General features: G+C 47.2%; 1 protein-coding gene across 7 annotated transcripts in view; it reads right to left on the bottom strand.

The window, feature by feature from the left end:
* Window positions 1-22,215, bottom strand: part of Smarcal1 (SWI/SNF related matrix associated, actin dependent regulator of chromatin, subfamily a-like 1) — a 100,096-nt gene that overhangs the window by 16,443 nt on the left and 61,438 nt on the right. For all 7 annotated transcript variants that reach the window (XM_006496141.4, XM_006496143.4, XM_030255544.1 and 4 more), the window contains 6 exons: window positions 21,419-21,577; window positions 18,914-18,979; window positions 8,913-9,053; window positions 7,324-7,539; window positions 3,770-3,840; window positions 214-316 (listed from right to left, as the gene is read on the bottom strand). In XM_006496141.4, the coding sequence (XP_006496204.1) occupies window positions 214-316; window positions 3,770-3,840; window positions 7,324-7,539; window positions 8,913-9,053; window positions 18,914-18,979; window positions 21,419-21,577 (756 nt within the window). The remainder of the gene's footprint in view (window positions 1-213; window positions 317-3,769; window positions 3,841-7,323; window positions 7,540-8,912; window positions 9,054-18,913; window positions 18,980-21,418; window positions 21,578-22,215) is intronic.

Raw genomic sequence — 22,215 nt, 5'->3', positions numbered from 1 at the left:
GGAGACAAGCTCCTGTTTACAGTAGGAGGAAGACCGAGCGTCCCGTGTGTGAGGACACTTGACCCCGCTGTGTACCAACTGCTCAGAAGGCCTTCAACAACGTTTCTAGACACCACGGCCTCACTTTGCGTATTCCTGACCAAATGCTGTGCAGAACAACCTGACGCACAAACGGTAGAAGTCAAGACGTCCCAGAGTTCAGAGGGGGCTTACCTTCCTCTCGAGCTCCTTGGCAACTGCATCCAGAATCACCTTATGGTGTGCAAACACTAGAAACTTCTCTCGTCCGCTGTCCAGAAGGTCCAGGATATACTCGCTATATTCGCAATGATAGCAAAGCAGATTAAACATCCAACTGCAGTGAGTTCCCACAAAGCGACGTTAAGCACCTACAAGGCGCCTGCCCTCTCCTGCCCACTCCCTCTCTCTTCTGAGACTTATCTTTTCCCTTTACTCACAGCAGGTCATGTGGGCAGAAGAAAAGGAGGTAAACCATCTTCTGACATGTTTAGGAAGAGTTTTCTACTCTAGTCATCTTACCTACACAAACTGAATTCTCTGTAAGCAAGAGCTCTGTGTGTCTCTGGTTGCTCTGTGTCTCTGGTATGTTGCTATGTGGGATTCATGTCATGTAGTTTACTGAAATCATCAGCTTTCATGTTAGTTGACACTACCAATTTAATCTGGTCTTAGTTCAAACCTAAAAGATGAGGTTAAAACATTCTCTACACAAATCCCTGTAAGCTCAACACTGAGAAATAAGTGATAACTGAGGAAAGACACTTAGCGGCGACTCTCCTCTTCCCCTCTACTGAGACCACAGCTGGAAGAACCAACGGTTAGTGCCGCAGACCCTCTGGGTCCCTGTGTCTGCGTGGAACGGGGTCTCTCGACGCGGGTGGACAAAGTGTGGACACACACACAGGAGAGTTTGTGTGGATTCTGAATGTAATTTTTTAAATCGAACATCAGACTTTTTATGCAGAAGACAACAAGGTAGTTGGGTGACATACCCACAAGGTACAAATGAGGTAACCAGATGCTTAATGACTCTTACACAGAACAGAGGAATGAAAACGCAAAGACTGGCAGGAACTGGGCAATAAAATAACTGAGACAAAGTCAGCCCTATCTAAGGTCAGCTATAGTCTTAGAAGCCAGGTGTGAGAACTTTTCACTCCTAGGGCAAGGGCTTTCACACCCAAGCCATGGTTCTAACTAGGGAGTTCCGTTCTAGCTAACCATCTCATGAATAATGCAATACTCTAAAACCACAGCCAGATCTAGAGCACGTGGATCCATACACTAGACTAACGCGGGAATGGAACACGGGAATGAAAAATTACTGTATGGGTAGGGAACGCTAGACTCCAGGAGGAGAGCTTCCTTGAAACTCTTTTGCCTCATGAGTGACTTTTAAGCCTCTCAGCTTGTCCAGTTGACTCAACCAGAGAGCGTAGCAGGTTAGATCAGGGCTAATGGAGGTTTTTTCCCAGACAAGGGAACGTGGTAGGAGGATCCACTGGCTTGGTCACCCATTAATTTACTCCTCTTTCCACTACGTATGTTTGTTTTTATTTTTTATTTATTTTTGGTTTTTTTGAGACAGGGTTTCTCTGTGTAGCCCTGGCTGTCCTGGAACTCACTCTGTAGACCAGGCTGGCCTCGAACTCAGAAATCCCCCTGCCTCTGCCTCCTGAGTGCTGGGATTAAAGGGGTACACCACCACTGCCCAGCTGCATGTTTGTTTTTAATGGTTTATTAATTTAATGCATATAAATTTTGCCTACATGTGTGTATGTGTACACATGTGTCCAGTGCCTATAAAGGCCAGAAGAGGGTGTCAGATCCCCTGGAAGTGGGGTCATAGACAACCGTGAGAGGTCCCATGGGTGCTAGGGACAAATCTGGGCCCTGTACAAACACAGTGAGTGCTCTTAATCACTGCGCCCTCATCTCTCCAGCTGCAACTGTGTTTTTTCCTAACTTCATAGTTTTTATCTACAACCTTGGGTCTTAAAGGCAGAGGCTCACTGCTGGGAACCTGTTGGGTAAGGAGTCACTCAGTCAGCTCTATTCCCCTTGCATTAGCACGCAATCTCAAAGAAGAGTTGATCTGTACGGGTAACTACTGCTCACTTCTTGGGACACCAGAGCCCTCAGCCAGGTCACGGTCATCCTTTCTAGGGAACGGGGCTCGTCTAGGCAGAGCAGATAAGGCTTTCTCTCCTTGGGAAGGACAGGGCTCAACAGGTTTCTATGATACAGACAGGGCTAGAGTGGACTTTCCTGTAAACATCTAAGAATTATTTCCAAACAAAATGACATCTGACCAAAGATTCGAATTAGACTTCAATTCGTAACCAGTGTATTAACAGGATCTAATTATTCTGAGAGAGGTAAAACATCATTTGCCATGATGTAAGGGGAAGTTTATTGCCACAGCATTAAAAAACCACAGGGTCACAAAATCAACTTGGTCAGCTCATAAAAACCTCTGGCCCCAATTTTCCTAATGACCCTTGCGCCTTTATCCATGCCCTGCTCATTTCAAGTTTCTCTTGTCATCCCCAGAATGGACATGTTTGCCTACGACCATGCAGTTGTCTGCCTCACCAAAGGATGCTCATTAAAAAGAAAACACACAGCAGCAAAAAAAAAGGGGGAAGAGAAGCAGCAGAGAACAGAGAACCACAATCTAATTTCTCTTCTTCCTTAGATGTGTGTGACTCGGAGGGCTACAGGCTCGCATGAGCCAGTATCAACACTTCAAATGGAGCCAATGTAGTGACTTCAGATTTCATAAAGGCTCCAGGTGTGAAATACATTGAGGTAAAAATCGTTTAGAAACAATAAAGTCCTACACATTTATGGTGGGATTTGAGAAGGTATTTGTCAGACATGGCTCAGGCTTATGAGGTAGCAAGACAGTTCAGTTTAAGCTTGGGACACGGCTTCATGCGGAGTACGTGCTCTGTACAGGGCTCTGGGTTTGAGCTCTGACGACGCAGAAAACAAACCCAAACCAATCAACACACGAGAATTTGTTAGGGAAATGGATGGCTATGGACCTAATAACTGAAGAGAGGGACCCCACAGACCCTGGAGGGACTGGGCAAAGGACTGTTCCCTTGTCATCTGCTACGCAGCAGAATATAAGAAATGGTCAGCAGGGTCAATCAGAGACAGTGGGTTGGCCAGAGGTTGGATCTGGGCTGGGGTGAGTGAAAGGACCACACAAGCTACTTTCTCTCTTTATACACAGATCTCAGTCTCAGAGTCAGTGTGGCACTTCTCACTCACATGAAATAAGCTCTCATTGTGAGTGGACCCCGTGCCCCATTACCTATCATACAACCCGAGTGTCGAGTAATTAAAAAATCAAAGTGCACACTGTCAGGATTGCCTCAGGTTTCAACAGCAGTGAGGTTGTACACGTGAGTGCCTGTGTGTATGGAGGCCAGAGGGCAACATCAGGCATCTTCCTTAGTCTTTCTAATGACCTCAGTCAAAAGGTCTCTCACTGAACCTAGAGACCACTGACCAGGGCCAGCAAGCTGCAGGCATCTGTCCGTCTTTGTCTCCCCACGGCTGGGGTGGCAGATCTGTGCAGGGCCCTGGCTCTCTGTGAAGGAGCTGGGGATTCACATTCAGGTCCTCATGCTTGTGTGGCAAGCACGTCACTCACTGAGCCATCTCCGTCCGTCTGCCATAACCACTGCTTTCAAACATGCGCTGTAGCAAAAGGTGAACCTCGGTGACTACTTACACGACACATGGGATTTTAGCTTCTGCTGTTCTGTTGAAGAAGACAAGGAGAGCTTCTTTCTGTTGCTGTTTCTGTGGAGAGAGAATGAGAGTTTAACAACCCACTCTCACTACTCCAGAATAAGCTGTCCCAAATGAAGACGCTGCGGACTTTCTTAGCAACTACTCTAGTCTGGTACATTTCAAAACATCACTCATGTAATAGTTTCCAATTCTTGTTTTAACAATTCCAATTCTTGTTTTAAATACATGTATTAGGCTGGAGAGATGGCTCAATAGGTAAGAGCACTGGCTGCTCTTCTATAAGACTGGGATTCAATTCCCAATACCCAAGAGACTGTACCTCCAGTCTCAGGATATCTGACACCCTCTTCTAGCCTCCACAAGGCATCAGGCTCCCAGTGAGTACACAGGTATACATGCAGACAAATTGCCCGTACATATAAAATAAAATAAAAGAACGAGGAGTGGCAAGGATGGAGCACTGGCTTAGCAGTTCAGAGCATTTGTTGCTCATGCAGAGGACCCCACTTTGATTCCCAGCATCCACATCATGGGTCAGAGCCATCCATAACTCAAGTTATAGTGTATCCAATATTCTCTTCTCATCTCTTTGGGCATCAAGTATGCACATGGTGCACAGATACACGTATACACAAAACACTCAGGCATAAAAAATACAAGTAAATCTAATAAACTTTAAAAACTCATTTGCCTGTTATGTATATATTTATATCTAGTTATACTTTTGTACATTTTATTTATACAATATATTTTACACAGAAAGCTATATATAGGCATATACAATATATTTTATATAGAATGCCCATGTATAGGGGTGTCCTTTGACTTGCACTTGTGTGCTGTAGCATGTATATTGCCCCCAATATACATGCATGATAATATCGTAATATACAAATGTTACCTACAAAAATATATGAAATCAAAGATAGTTACTTTAATTGAAGGGTAAAAATATAGCAACAGTCCATGCAGTTTTCTAAGCAATGTGTGTGTAGTAACTCGGAAGTGAGGATGGCTATGCGGAAGGTCTCACTGCACGGATGAGGAGGGTAACATGAAGCACTGCGGTGACTTAGTTGTTGCACTTCTACTGAATAGCAGAAACAGAAACAGCGTTTCTCAGGAGCTCAGATATCAGGGCTTAGAACCTGAGGGTGGGATTCAGTCGGCAACGCACACAGATGAAGCACCACTCCCAGAAGCCACAGTGTTGAGTAAGGGCCACGTGTACATGTGCTTCCCTTGCCTCTACACGGCGCACGTCTATTGTGTTACTGACACTACTGTGTTTTCTCTTTTCTCCTTTTGCAATGCTGGGACCTGTCCATGCTAAGCAAATACTCCAGCACTGACCTACATCCTCAGCCACAGTATGTTTTAATGTAGGAGAAATCAATCGCTTTATCTTTAAAAAGAAAACCAAGTAGAAATCCTAGCATCTGTAATGGTCTCACCTGGCTTCCAGCTATGGGCAAGGGATTTTGAAACAACTTGCATTCTTTGATCCTGAGTCCTAGACTCTTATTAAAATAGATACATTGGGTTTTCCAGATTTCTATTCTACGTTGAATTGGACATTTGAATGGATCGCCAAGTGACAAGGGAGAAGGGATGCTGTCCCTGGGACTCTGCAGGGACCTGTTTCATCTTCTTGCTTCTTTTGCTGACCAGAAAGCAGCCGCACACAAAGGACCATTATAACCAGCTCTCCTCAAGGGGACCAGCTTTTAATAAATGGCCGCTCTGTCTTGGCTTGTATATACAAAGGTTATAATAATGTCGTCTTCTAGATGGAAAGGTGTGTAAGAGCAAAGGGCCAGCCCTGACAGACAGGCCATTAGGGCCTGATGGAGCAACCATGACGTAGCCTGAGAGGGACTGAAAGTAACAATAGCAAGAGGGCTTCCACAGAGCCACAGCCTCCTTATCTGACTAACCGTGCAAACACCATTACTTCATGGACTAAGGGTTTTTGCAGCTGGTGGGGTTTTGTCTGTGATCACCCAGTCCATGGCTGCGTCCCCTTCCTGGATGAAGTTAAACACTGGATTTCCATGTGGACTTCAGGGGATGGACAGCAGACGGACTGAGAAGGGCTCTGGCTCTAGCTGGATGCTCCAAGAACTTTACCACAGCACAGACTTTACTTTCATCATTTCTAGAAGGGAGCGAGAACTCCGCCGTATCTGAGGAAAGGGTGACTGTCACCAGCAGGCAGACCTGGAGGCAATGGGCACTAACCTTCTGCATCTCCAGCCTCCTGTCCTACATGTGGAAGCACTACACTATCCCCTCGAAGGGAAGGTGTTTGTATGGCTGCTTAATGAAATGCCCACCATGTCTAACCATCACAACTTACCTGAAATTCCACTAATAAAATATTAGCTTAGTATGACGTCAAACTCTTAGGCTTCATGTGAGGCTATGCACCACACTTAAAGAGCTATGCACACCGGTGCAGGGTTAAAGGCTGCTCACACAAGTTGTTGACCTAACTACAGTCCTCAGAGCTTCCTTCCATTCTTTTTCTTCTTGGCTGCCTTGCCCAGCAATGTGAGTTTCTTCCTCAATTCAGCTACTAATATTCTCATTCTCATTCTCTCTCTCTCTCTTTCTCTCTCCTCCCTCCCTCCCTCCCTCCATTTTGAGCAGAGTTTCTTTGTGTAGCCCCAGATGTCTTGGACCTAGATGGCCTTGAACTTAGAGAGATTTGCCTGCTGAGTGCTAGGATTAAATTCATGCACCACCATCATGCTGTTCCCACCCCCATCACCCCCTTCTCTCTCCCATTCTTTCTATTTTTCTTGGTTTCTATACCAGATGCTCTCAAGCTACTTCCAAAGGCAGTCCAGGTACAAGAAAGAAACACTAATGACCTTACTCAATCACACATACAATAAACCACCATTCTAGCAAAAACAAAATAAAACTGTACCGTTGGATCTAAAACCATGCATGCCTGAATTCTCCTGGTTCACATTAATATTTGCTATCCATGTTCTCTGGTCAGGCATTAAGGAACACTTCTTTAATCCTAGCACCTAGGAAGCGGGTGACCCCTATGAGTTCCAGGCCAGCCAGGTCTACATAGTGAGAGTCTGTCTAAAAGTGAGCTCTGGGCTGGGGGTGAGCTCAGTAGTAAAGCACACATTCAGTATGAGCAAGGCTCTTCTCGGCACTTAGGGCAGCCTGACGGTGAGTAAGAGGATGGAATAAAGCAGCCAACAGAGCATCGTGTATGCAGCTCTAAGGTAAAGGCAGGAGAGCCACATGTAACTCAGCTCTGTGAGCCTTTCACTCTCTGAATACCAACCCAAGATACCCGGCACAGGCCGACACCAGCACTCTCACATGCTCCCCACACACACAAAAGAGGTCAGGTGAGGCGTGACATGGTTGGCTCCTCTTGCTCAAGGAGGCAGAAGAGATAACAGAAAGCCAGGTTCAGAGAACTCCACATGACACACCCAGAGCAGCTTTCACTCTCTGGATAGGACACTGTGGACGTGCCCACTCACAGTCCATACTCACAGTTTTGTCCTTGGTCATTTCTTTGGCTGCTGCATCCAGGGCTGCCTTAGCCCTGGAGCTGATCCGACCAGGGTTGACCACCACCATCTTGCGCTGCTTGGCCGGAAGCTGGGAGAGCACGTCGGATTTGAGGCGCCGCAGCATGATTGCTTCCTCTAGCAGCAGCTTCAGCTCGCCCAGGTTGGAGGAGCCTGAGTAGTCCCAGCCCCAAGGGAGCTGAAGGGGAAAAGGAGGCGCCTGTTAGCCTAGGGTCTCCAGACTGTACTCTGTCCTCCTATCACCCCACCGTGACTGTGACCCTCGGAGAGCTCCAAGAGGCTTTACAAAACTGAATGAAGCCCAGTCGAGACAGTTGAGGGCAGAAAGGATGTGGGAAAGCCAGGGAGAAGATAACCCAAAATTTCCTGTCACAGCAGCCCACAATTTGACATTTCCAGTGGGAAGGAGAATAAGCAGGGCTTGAGGATGGTGCCTTAGTGTCAGAGCCTGGGGACAGAGGCCGGGACAATCAGAGTCAAATGAGCTCCACGGTTGGTCCAGCTCATCTACAGACTCCGCTGGGGGAAGGAGGAATCCTCTTCAGAAAGCAGATCATTTGCCAACAGGACTGAGGTAAGCATCACTCAGAGATGAATAAGCAATCTACTTCAGAAACCATCCCGGGGAGAGCGAGCTGCTGACTGTGTTAATGAAACATATGGCTTTTAAACACATTCAACAACTGAGGAGCCACTTCAACAACCGCCTAACAAAACAGTCTGCCATTAGCCCTGCAAAGCACTGTGATTTACATTTATGTACTTTGTGAATAAATGGAAATGTTTTTTAATATCTGAATGTTTTCTATTTTAAAAGTAGTTTTAAAATATGGGAGGCAATCGTGAATTCACATAGCAGGGATTCTCGCTCATAGATTGCCATTTCTCTGAACTATCAGTGTCTCTGATGCAAATAGGGACTCGGTATATTTGCTATTTGACCATAAAACAAATTACTAAGGTCTGACTGGGCGAATGTTACAAACAGTGACAATCACTGTGGAGCATTTCTGCTTGCAGTACTCTCTGCCATCCTTGGAGAACTGGAGCTGTGCAGACAGCAGGTTTGCAGTCATATTCAGAGGAGTGGTTTGTGGGTCAGGGGCAACTACTCCTGGGAGTCAGTACAAGCTCTCAAGAGAAACCTGCCCAAGGCAGCTTGCAATCTGGCTCCCCTCTATGTGCTCCAAGGTTCTCTGCGGTCTTTTGTAGAGAGGACTTCCTCCCAGGCCAGAAACATCCATTATTTCATCTGCTTTCTTGGTTCTGCCTGGACTCTTCCCTCTAGCCTGCCTCAGCACCTTTCCTAAGGCTGCTTCTGGCTTGGATTTTCCTTCTGCAGCCCCGGCTCTGAGCCTTGCAGAGGAGCTGTGAGCTGAACCCAGATGGCACCACTCAGAGCCCTTCGTATCTGTGGAGTAACTGCTCGAACCTTTCCTAGAAAATACTACCTGGGTTTCTGGTCCATTTCTTGGTTCATACCAAGAAGCAGAAAAGAAAGTGTCAACATGAGGGTAAGGGGGCGGGGCATGGAGACAAGAGGATGAATACCCGTTTGGCGTCACAGTAGCGGAGTCCAAAGGCATGAAACTGAGGGAAGAAGGTTGGCTTGACAGCAATGATCTGCGTGTAGAGCTCTGCGGGCCGAGACATGGCGGGTGTGCCTGACAGTAGGATCACCCTCTTGGCAACCTAAAGACAAAACAGCCAAAGATGTTCTCAACAGAGTCGGGAGGAAGGGACTGCTATTCCTATGAGGGGTTCCCTAATGCAGAATAACAATAATGCCATGACAAGGCAGGAGCTGGGTGTCCCCATCTCCCATCCCCCGCCCCAGGAACAGCAAAATCCCCAAGGCTGCACAGCTCCATCTTCCACTTCCTGGGCTCTCTCACTGCTGGCTGGCAGGCTGTTCTTGACTTTACATACTTATTTTTCTGAGTGTGTGCACAAGAACATGTCAGTAGAGGTCCGAAGGTCACTGGAGTTACAGAGAATTGTGAGCTGACAATCTGGGTGCTGGGAAAGAAATTCACTTCTTTGGGAACAGCAGCAAGCATTCCTCTCCACTGTTCCATCGAGCCAGCCCAGTCTCAATTTTAAATATGTCAGATCGTTCCTTTACCAAAGACGGCGAAGACAAGCCTCACTCCAGAACTGTATGGTCTCTAAATCAACGTACTCTAGGCAAAAAAGACCACATGCCTCGCAAAAACTAAATGGTCTGCTGACGCAAGCAGTTAGGTGTCAGCCGCCATCCATAGTCCACTTGGCCACTGTCACGGCACTCCTTCCTCCTGAGCTTCCTGGACAAGCTCTTGCTGGTTCCTTGACACTGTGAAGGCTGCCCCTGGTGGTCATCCGACTACATCTGGAACTAACTGAAACCCAACTGGCTGGGCACACCTACGAGGGATTTTTTCCCTTCTTCTTAAATAAGTCATTTGAAGTGGGAGAACCCACGTTTAATCCGGATCTTTGAGCTCTATTAATCTGGGTCATTCTTTCTGCTGGTAGCCCACATAAAGAACAGGGAGAGGGAGATTCCTCTCTCTGCCCTCACCCTCTCGGGCAAGTCCATTCCTGCGGTGGCATTAGAGCCTACTTCGTCAGGACTCGGGGGTATACTGAGCAACAGCTGAGACATCAGCCTCAAGGACTGAACTGAATTCTTAGACCTTCCATTGGTAGACAGCCACCGCTGGGATAAGTGGACCACAGCTTGTAAGCCACTCTAATAAATCCCATACAGACAGACAGACAGACAGACAGACAGACACACACACACACGCACGCACGCACGCACCCCTTCACTCTAAAGCTCTGCTCCCCTAGAGAACCCCGGCTAACACAGAGATGAAGGCTGTGTTCCTACTTACTGGCTGCAGCACTTTGCATCTGGCACAAAGTAGGTAATCAATCAATGTACACAACATGCTGAGAAGAATTCAGGGGAAAGCTAGTTAGTGTTGCAAGGCACATGAAGTAAACACAAGGGATCCAGCGTTGGAGCAAAGAAGAGAGATCAATAGGCCTGAATTTGCTGCAGAAAAGATTTCTGAAATTCAAGTTAAATTTACCATAAAGACCCTGTTAGTACCAAGAGGAAATGACAGAGACAGTCTGTGTAGAAGCTTCTGTCTAGTGTTTTAATTCTGTTTGTGTATTATATGCACATGTTCATGTGTATACAGGCGTGAACGGGTGTGATATGTGCATGGGGGCCGAGGTCCACGCCATGTGTCTTTGTCGATCACTGTACCTTATTTTTGGGGACAGGGTCGTTTATCCATCTGGCTAAGCTGGCTGGCCAATGAGCTCTAGGGACCTGCCTGACTCTGCTCAAACCCAGTGCCATACTCAAGTTTCCATTTTGGGGCAGCAGGCATTTGGCTCACTGGTTATTTTTTATTTTTATTTATTTATTTTTTTAAGGAAAAAAAGGTTTTACTAACTTCACTGTATTTCAAGACTCAAGCTCCATTTGTAATTACTAAGAACGTTCAGTGATGGGACCCAGCTCCACTGACCAGGCTCAGCCTGGGTCTGCGGCAGCCTGCTCAGCGTGGGCAGGAGGGAGATAAACAGCTGGCTGAACCAACAGGGACTCCCAGTTCTCCTCTTCCCCGACTGACTCAGGTCTGACTGAGACGGTCACACCCAGATCATACTCCTCTCAGAGAGATGGGAAGGAGTGAGATCAAGAGGAGACTGTAGCATCAAGTCGCTGCGACCGTGAGGCAAAATTCACACAGCTTTGGAAGAGACCCCACTGTGGAGCTCAGCTGCATGGAAACCTCTTGTTAACCACGGAAACCCTGAGTTCACGACAGTAATACAGGGCAACCACATGAACTGAATGTCCACAGGGAAGAAAGAAGGTCTTAAAATGGATGTGCTGACTCATAAAAATAATAAATAAATAAAGGTGTAACCATGGGAGGAAAGAGGATTCCTCCTAAATATGGAACACATATAATTCTCAAAATGCACTCTGCCTTCTCAGCCACTGCCCACACCTAATCCCATTCTGATGGCAGAGCCAGGAATTTCTCCGGCTTTGATTTTCCACAGTTCATTACTGAGGCCTATAATTTCCTGCTCAGTTTAACGCAGGCTCATCATCCTGAATGATATCTGTAGCATCTCTGTTTGTGGCTTTGACACATCAGGAAAGTAGCAGCAGACAAAAAATAAAAAGTGGAAATGAAAAGTTTCACAGGGGAAATCTGCACATCTTGAACCCTCGTCCTGGGCGGCTGCTGTGCCTGCCTGGGATGCAGCCTGGGAAGAAACCGGAAAAGCATCTCATCTGTCCTGGGATGATGTAAGCAGCGCTGTGCTCAGACACACTGCTGTGGTCAATCATCTCTAAGGCCTTTGTCTGTGCCCGCCTGAAAACAGTTGCTATGCTTGGTCTATCTCTGAGGAAGACACACCTAGGAAAATAAAGATGTGTAAAATGACATAAATGGACGCTACATTAAACATTGTGTAGCCGACTCCCCCAGCGAAGGAGACAACAGCTCCTGAGAAAAGCAGAGTGTGGTGGCACTAAGGAACTCCTGTGTGCTGCTGGGAAGGTAATGCGGTTCACAGGCAGACACTGGGGGGCTGCTGGCCTTCTAAGTCTCCTCAGAGTGCAGGCTCGGAAGCTCTGCAGAGCCTCAGAGACAAGGCAAGCTAGTACATGGAATGGAGAATGCTATGCAGCTAGCCAAAGCAGAGAAGCTACACACAGATGTTAAAGTGTGAGCCCAGGCATGCTCAGAGCAAAGAACTGGGGTTGTTTCAAGCCCGCCACCCAACGAACAGCGAGAAGCTACCACTTCCCATTCATGCCCCCTGCCATAGCTGAGCATAACTAGCTTTGCTGAGCTATAACATTTGCCCAAGGAAATAAAATCATGTTCCCCAAAGCTGAGGTACCCCTGCCCTTTGGCTTTTCCAGTTAGGGGTTCTCTGTGTAGCCCTGTAGACCAGGCTGGCCTCAAACTCTGCCTGCCTCTGCATCCCTTTAATCCTGGGATTAAAGACGTGCACCATCACGAGTTCTGTTTCTGTAGCCAGGGTTTCTCTAGCACTTGAAATAACGTTATGATGAGGTTGCTCAGAAGCAGGTGGCAGCAAAGAGAGGCCAAGTCTGCCTAAGTTCCAACTCTCTGACCCTGATACCGAGGACACTGTGAGCTGCAGAGTTTTAACTGGTTTACAAGTCACTCTAGAACCTTCACAAGTAACGTCTGCAACCAATAATCTTCAAATAATGGCAACCCTAGTTAGGAGTCAAATGACCAAAAAGTCCCATATCAAAACCAAAAGCAGGCTTGCAGCCAGGAGGAAGTGAGAATGAGTCCCAGTGGGTGAATGGAAGACCTGAAAAACTTAGAGGTGTTCCTGCCATATTCCAGAGATGCTACAGGGTACCAGTCTTACTGCCAGGATCTAAGTGCAGTGATCTTGTATTTCATTTTGTTTCCTCTGTGCCTGCTTGTGCATCTGCACCACATGCCTGCCCGAGGCCAGGATTGGATCTCCCAGACCTGGAGTTATTTTATGGAAAGTCTGAAGCCACAATGTGGATGCTGGAAACCACAAGAGTAACCAGTGCTCTTAACTGCTGAGCCATCGCTCCTGGCCAACACGGTGCTTCTACACTAAATCAGTACCACTGCTCCCTGTTATGACAACTCGGACGCCACACTTCTTCATCAAGATCAGTCAGAGTGAAGACTGTAACTGCAGGTCTAAGGATTAAACTTACCAAGACCCTATAATGAGAATACAATGCAGAATACAATCATGGATTATTAAAGTTATGCTATTCTGAGTTTTAAGGTTTCTGTATAGGTATTATTAAGATGGCATACATAATAAAATTAAGTATTTCGGGGGGATTTTTTTCTTGGAAGAATAATCCATTCCCCCCCCCAAATATTAGACTCCAATAATTTCCTTTTGAATCCTCATTCTGTAATGAACTCGAGAAAACCAGGATGGCTTGATACAGGGACCTCTTTTGTAGCTTTGTCATTCCCCGGGGTTATGAGATCTACCACCGGACACCCTTCTCCCCTGTGGCCTGAGAAAGGCAGAGAAGGCCCTGTCTCAGAAACAGAGGGGCTGCTTTTCTAACCCTGTACCCCTTCTGTGTCCCTGGAAAAGACAGTCACTGCAGTGTTGTACGTAAAAGCTTCTGTTTGGGTCCAAATCCAAACAGAACAGAGGATACCCATTTTGACAGACTTACATAACAGTATGCTATGTGTAAGAGTTAGGTGGCCGTTTGGAATGCTTGGGATGGTTTTCAGGATGCACAATCTGGGGGGATTCATAGGTATAAAGCAGGGCTGTTATAAAACTAGGTGTGAGAGACAATGAAGTCCCGGGTAAGTGTGCTTTGTAGGCAAAAATGTGGCCATGTCAAGGATCGCAGCGCCACACACACCAACGGCAAAGCCTTCTCTGGTGTACGCTGTTCCGTTGTCTCAGTACTAACGTTAAGAATACTGGCCTTTAGCTAAAACCAGTGTAGCAGAAACTATTAATCACTGCTGCTTCCTCCAGATGACTGCAGTCTGAGAATGCTCCCCTACCGAGAGGAGCTGGCCACCCTCCTCCTACAGTTGCATACAAGCACACCTGCTTCCTCATTCAGTGGTGTGTAATAAATGCATTGAGTTTGCGGGCTGCTAGCGCACACCCACCCAATCACGGCTTTTCAGTAGGAATGTCAGCTTGCCTTTTTTCTCAACAGGGTAGGTCAACTCCAAAGCTGGACAGGTCGGAGCAGCCAGATACGGTGGCGCCCACCTGTGATCTCAGCACTGGCAAGGCAGAGGCAAAAAGATGAGGAGTTCAAGACCAGCCTGGACTACACAATGCCCTGTCTCAAAAAGGAGGAAGGAGGAAACTGACAAAGCAGGAGCTGTAAACTCCTCTGCAGAGAAGAAAACACACACTTAGAATTAGGCTTTCTTATGGAAGTAAAGCATGAATCAGATGGCTGTAGGGACAGGAAAGATGGAAGATCCAAAGATGGGAGAAAAAGACAAGGTCTACTGTAGGGTCACATTTGTAAACTTAATCATCTAATTATTTAAAAAGGGGAAAAAAAACCAAACCAAAAAAAAATCAAAGCCCTAGATATTTAGCTGACTTCTCAGTTAGGCAATTATTGGAACTGGGAACTAGAACTGGGCCTGGTGTCATATACTTATGCTTAGAAGATGTGGGCAGGAGGATCCCTGGACAGCCTATGATACACAAGGCTTTGTCAAAGACAAAAGAAAACAAACAACAACAAAACCACATTCACAGAAAAAGGGAAACATTCATCAGGAAAAACAGTGGGATGCTGGGGGCCTTCCTCCTTAAAAATTAACTTTGTAGCTGGAGAGATGGCTCAGTGGTTGGGAGCACTGGCTGTTCTTCCAGAGGAAGAGGTTAGAGTGCCAGCACCCACATGGTAGCTCTCAACCTGGTTCAAGGGAACCTGATGCCATCTTCTTGTCTCCATGGGCACCAGGTAAGCGAGTGGTGCAGAGCCGCACATGCAGGCAAAACACTCATACACACAAAATACAATTTAAAACTAAAAATAAATTAATTTTGCTATTTGACTCAACATCCAAAAATTTCGTGTAAATAAAACCAACTAAACAAAACCCCACTCTAAATGTTGAAAAGGAAGGACTGTCACCATTTAGAGGAAAAGAGCCACCTCTTAGACTAAACATGAGTGAATGGTGACACTTGGTCAGATGGAACTTCAGAGTTCTCCCCTGAAGGTAACAGACCCAGCAGTTCTCCTTGTGGAACCAGGCCAACAAGAACACATTATAAATGGATGTCCATTTATATTGTTTGTAACAGCCAAGTACCTGCCAATGGAGGCTACTCAGTAAAGATGCTCTTGCCCCACTACTGACTTGTTAGAAAAATAGCCCAGCTGCTAACAGTGGATTCAGGAGATTTTAACTTTGTTCCTTTATTGTTTTCTATTTTGCCTATCATCACACATTTATATGTAAAAATAGAATCATCTTCCTTGGTATTAGTAGCATAGGCAAACAGTGCTGTAGGGAAGAAAGAAGTCTTATTTTCTTGGGGACAATGACACCAGTTTCTTATAACAATGACTACAGTTACCATGTACAAAAACTATGTTTAGGCCAAGGATGTAGCACAGGTCATGCTAGTCTAACATACCTACCTACATACATACATGCATAATACACACACACACACACACACACACACACACACACAACCCTGCATTCAACCCCAGCACTACATCAAAACAAACAGGTATTGTGGTATGCACCTGAAATGCTAGAACTCAGGAGGCAGAGGCTGGAGGGTCAAAAACCCAAGGCCAGCCTCAACTATATAGCAAGTTTGACCAATTTAGGTCGAAAACACAAAACAGCTGGGTGTGGTAGTAACTTGCCTATCACAGCAAGTGAAAGATGGAGGCCGGGGGAGCGAGAACACAAGGCCATTCCCAGCTACATACAGAGCTGCAGGTCAGCCTGTGATTCTGCTTCAATCAGTCAATCAAATAAATCACCCCAAACCCCCTAATTCTCTAGATTTGATTTCACTCCACTATCTGTTCATATGCTGAAATCTAATCACCTCTTGAGGCATTTGCTGAAAATATTTTGCTATATTATGAAAATAAAGGTTTTGCTTATTGGTCGGTCAGTCTGTCTGCCTGTCTGTCTGGTATTGAGGACTGAACCCAGGCCAAGAATATATTCCCAAGACCCTGTATACACTGAAGGAAAAATCGAGGGCAATTATTATATTTCAAAAGCATCTAGATTCAGTTCATAGGGTATTTGAGATCAGTGCTTCTTTAAGAGGGTTAAGGGGCTAGGATTCGGGTAAAGAGCGACTTGTTCCCTATAGGATGTGACAGGGAGTAACAACTGGAGACCAGCTGAGTTGTCACAATCAAGAGGTCTACAGCGTGCTGGTAGAGGCCAAGAACACTGCTAAAAATCCCACCATGCACACCTCCGCCCCACAGCATGGGTTAGCAGGGCTGGATTTGAAAATATAGCAGGGAAGAGAAAGGAGCTAACAGCCCAGCACAGGGGAAGTCCTCACCACTCCCCCATCTCCCAGCCCTGCACCCACCTACCCCCCCTGCCCCCTCCCCCAGTTCACTCCTAAGCATTAGGGGGAGTCAGTGTTTCAGAAGAGCTTAAGACACCTTCATGAACAGCAGCCATATCCACTCAGCCCTACTCTGCAAATACCATATAGTAGCTAGCAGTTTAATAGTCATTTTTTTAAAAATTGCCGGTGTGCATTGTGGTGGTGCACACCTTTTTTTTTTTTAATTAGGTATTTTCTTCATTTACATTTCCAATGCTATCCCAAAAGTCCCCCATATCCCCCCGCCACTCCCCTACCCCCCCACTCCCACTTCTTGGCCCTGGCGTTCTCCCGTACTGGGGCATATAAAGTTTGCAAGTCTAATGGGCCTCTCTTTCCAGTAATGGCCGACTAGGACATCTTCTGCTACATATGCAGCTAGAGACACGAGCTCTGGGGTACTGATGAGTTCATAATGTTGTTCCACCTATAGGGTTGCAGACCCCTTCAGCTCCTTGGGTACTTTCTCTAGCTCCTCCATTGGGGGCCCTGTGTTCCATCCAATAGCTGACTGTGAGCATCCACTTCTGTGTTTGCCAGGTCCCGGCATAGCCTCACAAGAGACAGCTATATCTGGGTCCTTTCAGCAAAATCTTGCTGAAATGCAATGGTGTCAGTGTTTGGAGGCTGATTATGGGATGGATCCCCGGGTGTGGCAGTCTCTAGATGGTCCATCCTTTCTTCTCAGCTCCAAATTAATAGTCATTTTAAAACTTCACTTTGAAATATACCCAGGATATTGAAGATGTGCATGCTGTTTCTAGAAGTCTGGCCATAGACACTCGTTTCAGACCCCACTAAGAGGCGCCATGCGCCCACCCAGGCAACAACTCAACACCAAAGCGGTTGCTAACATGATGTCATATCAGAACTCAAATACAGAATTATTCTACTGTGCAATTTCTTTTGTCAACAGAGGGAGAGATTTAATTTTACTGTCTCTATAATACTGGACAATGGTACCAAGATGTATTAATATTTTTCTAAGGAGAGCATATTAAAGGTTTCCCCTAAACAGGTCACCACCCTGGGGCGATATTTCATTTAGGTGTGTTCAGAAGCGGATACTGACATATAGAAGTTTATAATGGAGTCAAGCTTAGGTTAAAGACTTACATTTTTGATCTGGAGCATACAACATAACCTTGACTTATTGTTATTTTAAAAAATTGGAGCTGAAACTACTTTTTAGACAGCTTTGTGGAGAGGTAGGAAACAGACAGTGAGCTTGGCTGGCATTTGATGTGTTTGCTTTCCTTAGTTAACATAAAAACAAACGCTCGTCCTGAGCAGTAACTGCTGTGGTTTTATTTGTGTTTGTTTATGTATTTAAGACAGGGTCTCTATGTCGCCCTGGGTGTCCTGGGACTATGTGGATCTGCCTGGCATTTGCCTCCTAAGTGCTGATAGTGAAGGCATGCACCACCACGCCCCACTAAATGCTGTGGTTTTCAACACTCACACACTACACAGGGTGATTAACTGAGTGCCAGTTTGCTCAGTCCATGCCAAGCAGCAGTTCCCCCAAAGTCATCTGTGAGTAGCTTCTCCCCTGCCCACCAGGAAGCGTTATGTTGGTACTCCCCTACTTCCTAACCTTGGGGGGATAAATGGCATTTGGGGGGCTTATCTCTGAGGAGTGAGGTACAGAACACAGGACAAAGACAAGGACAGAACTACATCAGAGTGTGTATTGAGAAAGACTTGAGCCTGCTCTCAGGCCCACTGCTGCCTGCTCTCAAGGCAGACCAGCCCGGGCACGCGCGTGCGTGCGTGCGTGCGTGCGTGCGTGCGTGCGTGCGTGTGTGTGTGTGTGTGTGTGTGTGTGTGTGTGTGTGTTCAGGGGCAGGTGCAGACCTGAGTGTGTGTGTGTGTGTGTGTGTGTGTGTGTTCAGGGGCAGGTGCAGACCCGAAAACACGAAGGAAACAAGTAACCTGCTGGCCTTCAGTTAACCGCAGTCCCTGGCCAGCGTAAAGGATCAATCAGCTCAGCGGGCAAGCCTCAGCTTTGCCTGAGGTTATTCTCTGACACCCACAGCCCTGGCTGCTCTTAGATAACGCCTCCCACCGCGACAGCTTTGCTACTACAAGAGATGCAGTTTCTCCTGAGCTGTTTAGTGACACACTGTCACAGGCTTCTTGTGCTGGCAGAAAGCCAAGGAGAAGACTCAGGGTCCCTTCCCATCTGAGTCTGGACTCTCAATAGGACTTCACGTGGACTGGATTCGTGGCAGAATACAACAAGCACATAGCCCAAGGAGAGATGCCCAGTGTCAACACTGCACATAGCTCATCAGCGTGGCGGCATCTGTTTGGCCTGCATACCCCTCCTGTCTGAGCAAGTGTCGTGTTAGGGCCCTAAGTCTCCTCTGGGCCACACTCACCTTTAGGATAGGCACAGCTGCTCGGCAGCGGGCAGTCTTTATGTTCTTGAGGAAGTGTGATTCATCCTGCAACAGACAACCACATGGGTGAATGGGCAGTCCTTGATCCACAGCAGCCCACCTGACTTGAGCCTGGCTTGGTATCTGCCAGGAGGTTGCCTCCCTTGACCTATAGCTGTTCAAGGTGATGGACCAGTACACTCGGGAAGGGCCCAGACTTGGGGCAGGTTCTTTATTATACACTGGATAAGATATTGTCTCTTTCTCTAGGGCAGTCTTCCACCTGGAAAGGGGGTTAGTGAATATGTGCCCCGATCTGCCCACTGGGTACATAGGTGGACAAACCCCTGACAGGTGCCTTGCCACCCTGTGGGAGACGCCTCACAACTGCATGGCGTTAGTCAGGCGTGCTGGAGACCTCCTACATGCTCTCAACTGGTGTCAAGTTCTGAGGTCTGGCACTGCCCTCAGCCTTTGCAGACACACTGGCAGCAGACACACTGGCATTAGACCAGACAATCATGCCACCATAGTCGTGCACACAAAGCACTGTGGGAACTGAAGAAGGAGAAACAGACTGATCCCTGTCCTCTGGGGGGACACTGTGCTAGAAATATAGCATTTGATGGACTTATAGTTGTACATTCTGTAAATAAACAAACATAAAATGTGCCTTATTTTCTAAAGACAAAGGAATGACGAACATATTCCTTCCCAGAAGGGAAAATCTTAGGTTGGCACATTGCTAATTGACTCTGAGCCACTAAATGACCTGTCTATGGTACCAGCTTCTCTACCTATAAAATACATATCATGCTATCAGATAAAATGGATATAAGCATATCAGCTTGCCATGTCTGAAATAAGCGAACACAGGGGCAGCCCTCAAAGCCATCCTGCCACCTAAGGAGGACTGCCTGGACCAGGGGCCACTAGTGGTGGTACCTCTGTCCCGGCGAGAATCTATAAGCTCCCAACCTGCTCCATTTTTTATGATTAAAAGGGGGTGGGTGTGGGGCTTCAAAGACACAATAGACAGAGTGAGAGGTGACCTGTCCCTAGTTGTCAAGATAGCACCCCCCAGACGCCGGGGCTACTACATTCATGATCCTGATTCATGGTAAACCCTCATGAAAGTCATGAGAACACCATTTATAGAGAGAAGTTGCAGAAAATGTGTCAGGCATGAAAGGGAATTGGCCCTTTTAAGCCCAGATAAAAAGGTTCTCCTGCCAGCATCAACCATGAGCAGAAGCCTCGTCGGTGACAAGTGCTTCTCAGAGCTGCCACTTCGTCCCTTGCTACAGAGAAGCCAGAAGATGGCAAGCTGTTTGCTTCATCTGAGGACAAGGTAACACTAGCGGCAAGCAGCTTGCCCTCCACCTCAAGGCTGACTGAGCGATGAGCCAGGAACAGAAACACATCAATTTCGAGGCCACAAAGTTTCAGCCGACATGACTGTGGGGCAAGGCCGGATGTGCCCACGCTGCCAGCTCGAGTGAATTAGAGGTGGCACTGCCTGGGACCACAGGGGAGAGCAGTGGCTGCAGGTGGGACACCTGAGACAGGGGCATAGTCAGGAAAGGCAGCCACCACCGTCCCCACATCCCGGAGCCATTGTGACCATCCTGGGATGTTTCGTTTAATATTTCACCTCACTGGAATGCTGGCGTCCTTTCAAAACCACACTTGAATCCATGCCAAGCCCAACACGGCTCCCCCACAGACTCAGATTCCCAAAATAGCGTTGATAAAGTATGTGTTCTCGTTTGCACACACTAAGGAACACAGGGTGGTTCTCATGTCCAGAACACACTACACATCTCCTGGGGTCTGCAATCACGTCTCCTTCTCTGCTCTGAGCTCCTGTGGTGTTTGTATTCAGAACCATGTTTACATACTCTACACTGACAGCTGGCTGGCCACCAAGTCTCCCCAGATGTTCATCAAGTGTGCAAAGATGAAAAAGAAAGCCAGTGGCTGAAAGCAGCACCTTCGGCTCTGGAGGCAGGTGATGATATCTCTAAGAACAACTCAAGTAAAAACTGATTTCCTTTTAGCAGGGATGGGGGCGTGTCTTCACACCAGCTGGAAGAGAATCATTGACTGCTGAACTGTATGGCTCCGCAGTGCTGACAAGTCGGTACCAATGCAGGCACACACTGTTCCTGACACAGCTGTAGTCTGGGACCTAGAATGGTCTGCTGTGCAACATGCTGGTCTCCATCCCTAGCCTGCCAATACAGGAGGGGCGGACTAGAAACCTTTGAACAGACTCGTCCCACCTGTTTAAAACGCTCCTCAGGAAAGTCTGGCACATAGGCTTAAGGGCTGCTTCAGGAAGGGAATAAAAAAATCATTCTCTATAAAAGAAAGGCAGCGATTTCTATTGCCCTCTCTCCGCAAAGCCCAAAGAGGACCAAGGAGGACACAAATTCCCAAATCTGTGGAGCCCTTCCGAGTGTCTAGACAAACAAAGTACTTCAGGGCTATGCCATTACTCACAATAATGACGACTTTGAAAGGGGTTTTTAGCTGCCTCTCCAACTTGCAAAGGAGGTCAAAGCTGACAATATTGACCAAGCCAGCTGTTAGGCGGCCCTTCCCGGTCACCACCACGTTGATGTTCTCTGGGCTAAGAGATGGAAGCCACCGAAGAAAGGCCTGCAGGGGAAAGGACAGTAGAAAGCAGTGATTCCAGCCAAGGCATCAACACTGGGGGGTGGGATTTGGGGCAAGTTTAACCTTCCCTGAAGACACAGTTCCTCTTCACAGCCTCCTGCATCTAACACACTCTGGTCACCTCTGTCTGCCTTTAGCCCACCCTTTAATTTCCCGACAGGACTCTCCCATGAGCAGGCCTTCCCATGCCTGTGCCTTCCCCTCTGTGATCTCTAGATGGTCCTGTTGGAGAAGAATGTAGCTCTTCCAAGAAAACTGTGCTTCCTGGGCACAATGAAAACATTTATGTCACTGTTTTCTTCAACCCCCCCCCCCCCCCCGCTGTCCCCCACAATGGATCACTCAATAAACCAGGTATCTAGGAGCCTTAGGAAGGCCACTGGGTGTCTCCACACGGAAGCCCCAGCACTTAGGTGTCCCCTTCCCTTTGCTTGCATGTGCCATGTCCTGACATCACTTCTCTGGTTATGAGCAGTGGCCTGACTCTTTTGGACTTTCCGAGGGAAATCTAGCCCCTACAGATGCATGATGACACTTTCCACAGGTAGTGGCAGGATCCAGACCTTACCAGCAGCAGGCTGTGGTGCATCCTCTGTACCATGACTCTGGGACCTTAGGAA

The sequence above is a fragment of the Mus musculus genome, chromosome 1 (assembly GCF_000001635.26).
Source record: "Mus musculus strain C57BL/6J chromosome 1, GRCm38.p6 C57BL/6J".
Lineage (NCBI taxonomy): Eukaryota > Metazoa > Chordata > Mammalia > Rodentia > Muridae > Mus > Mus musculus.
The sequence above is the reverse complement of the archived record's forward strand: the minus strand, read 5'-3'. Positions and strand labels throughout refer to the sequence as shown.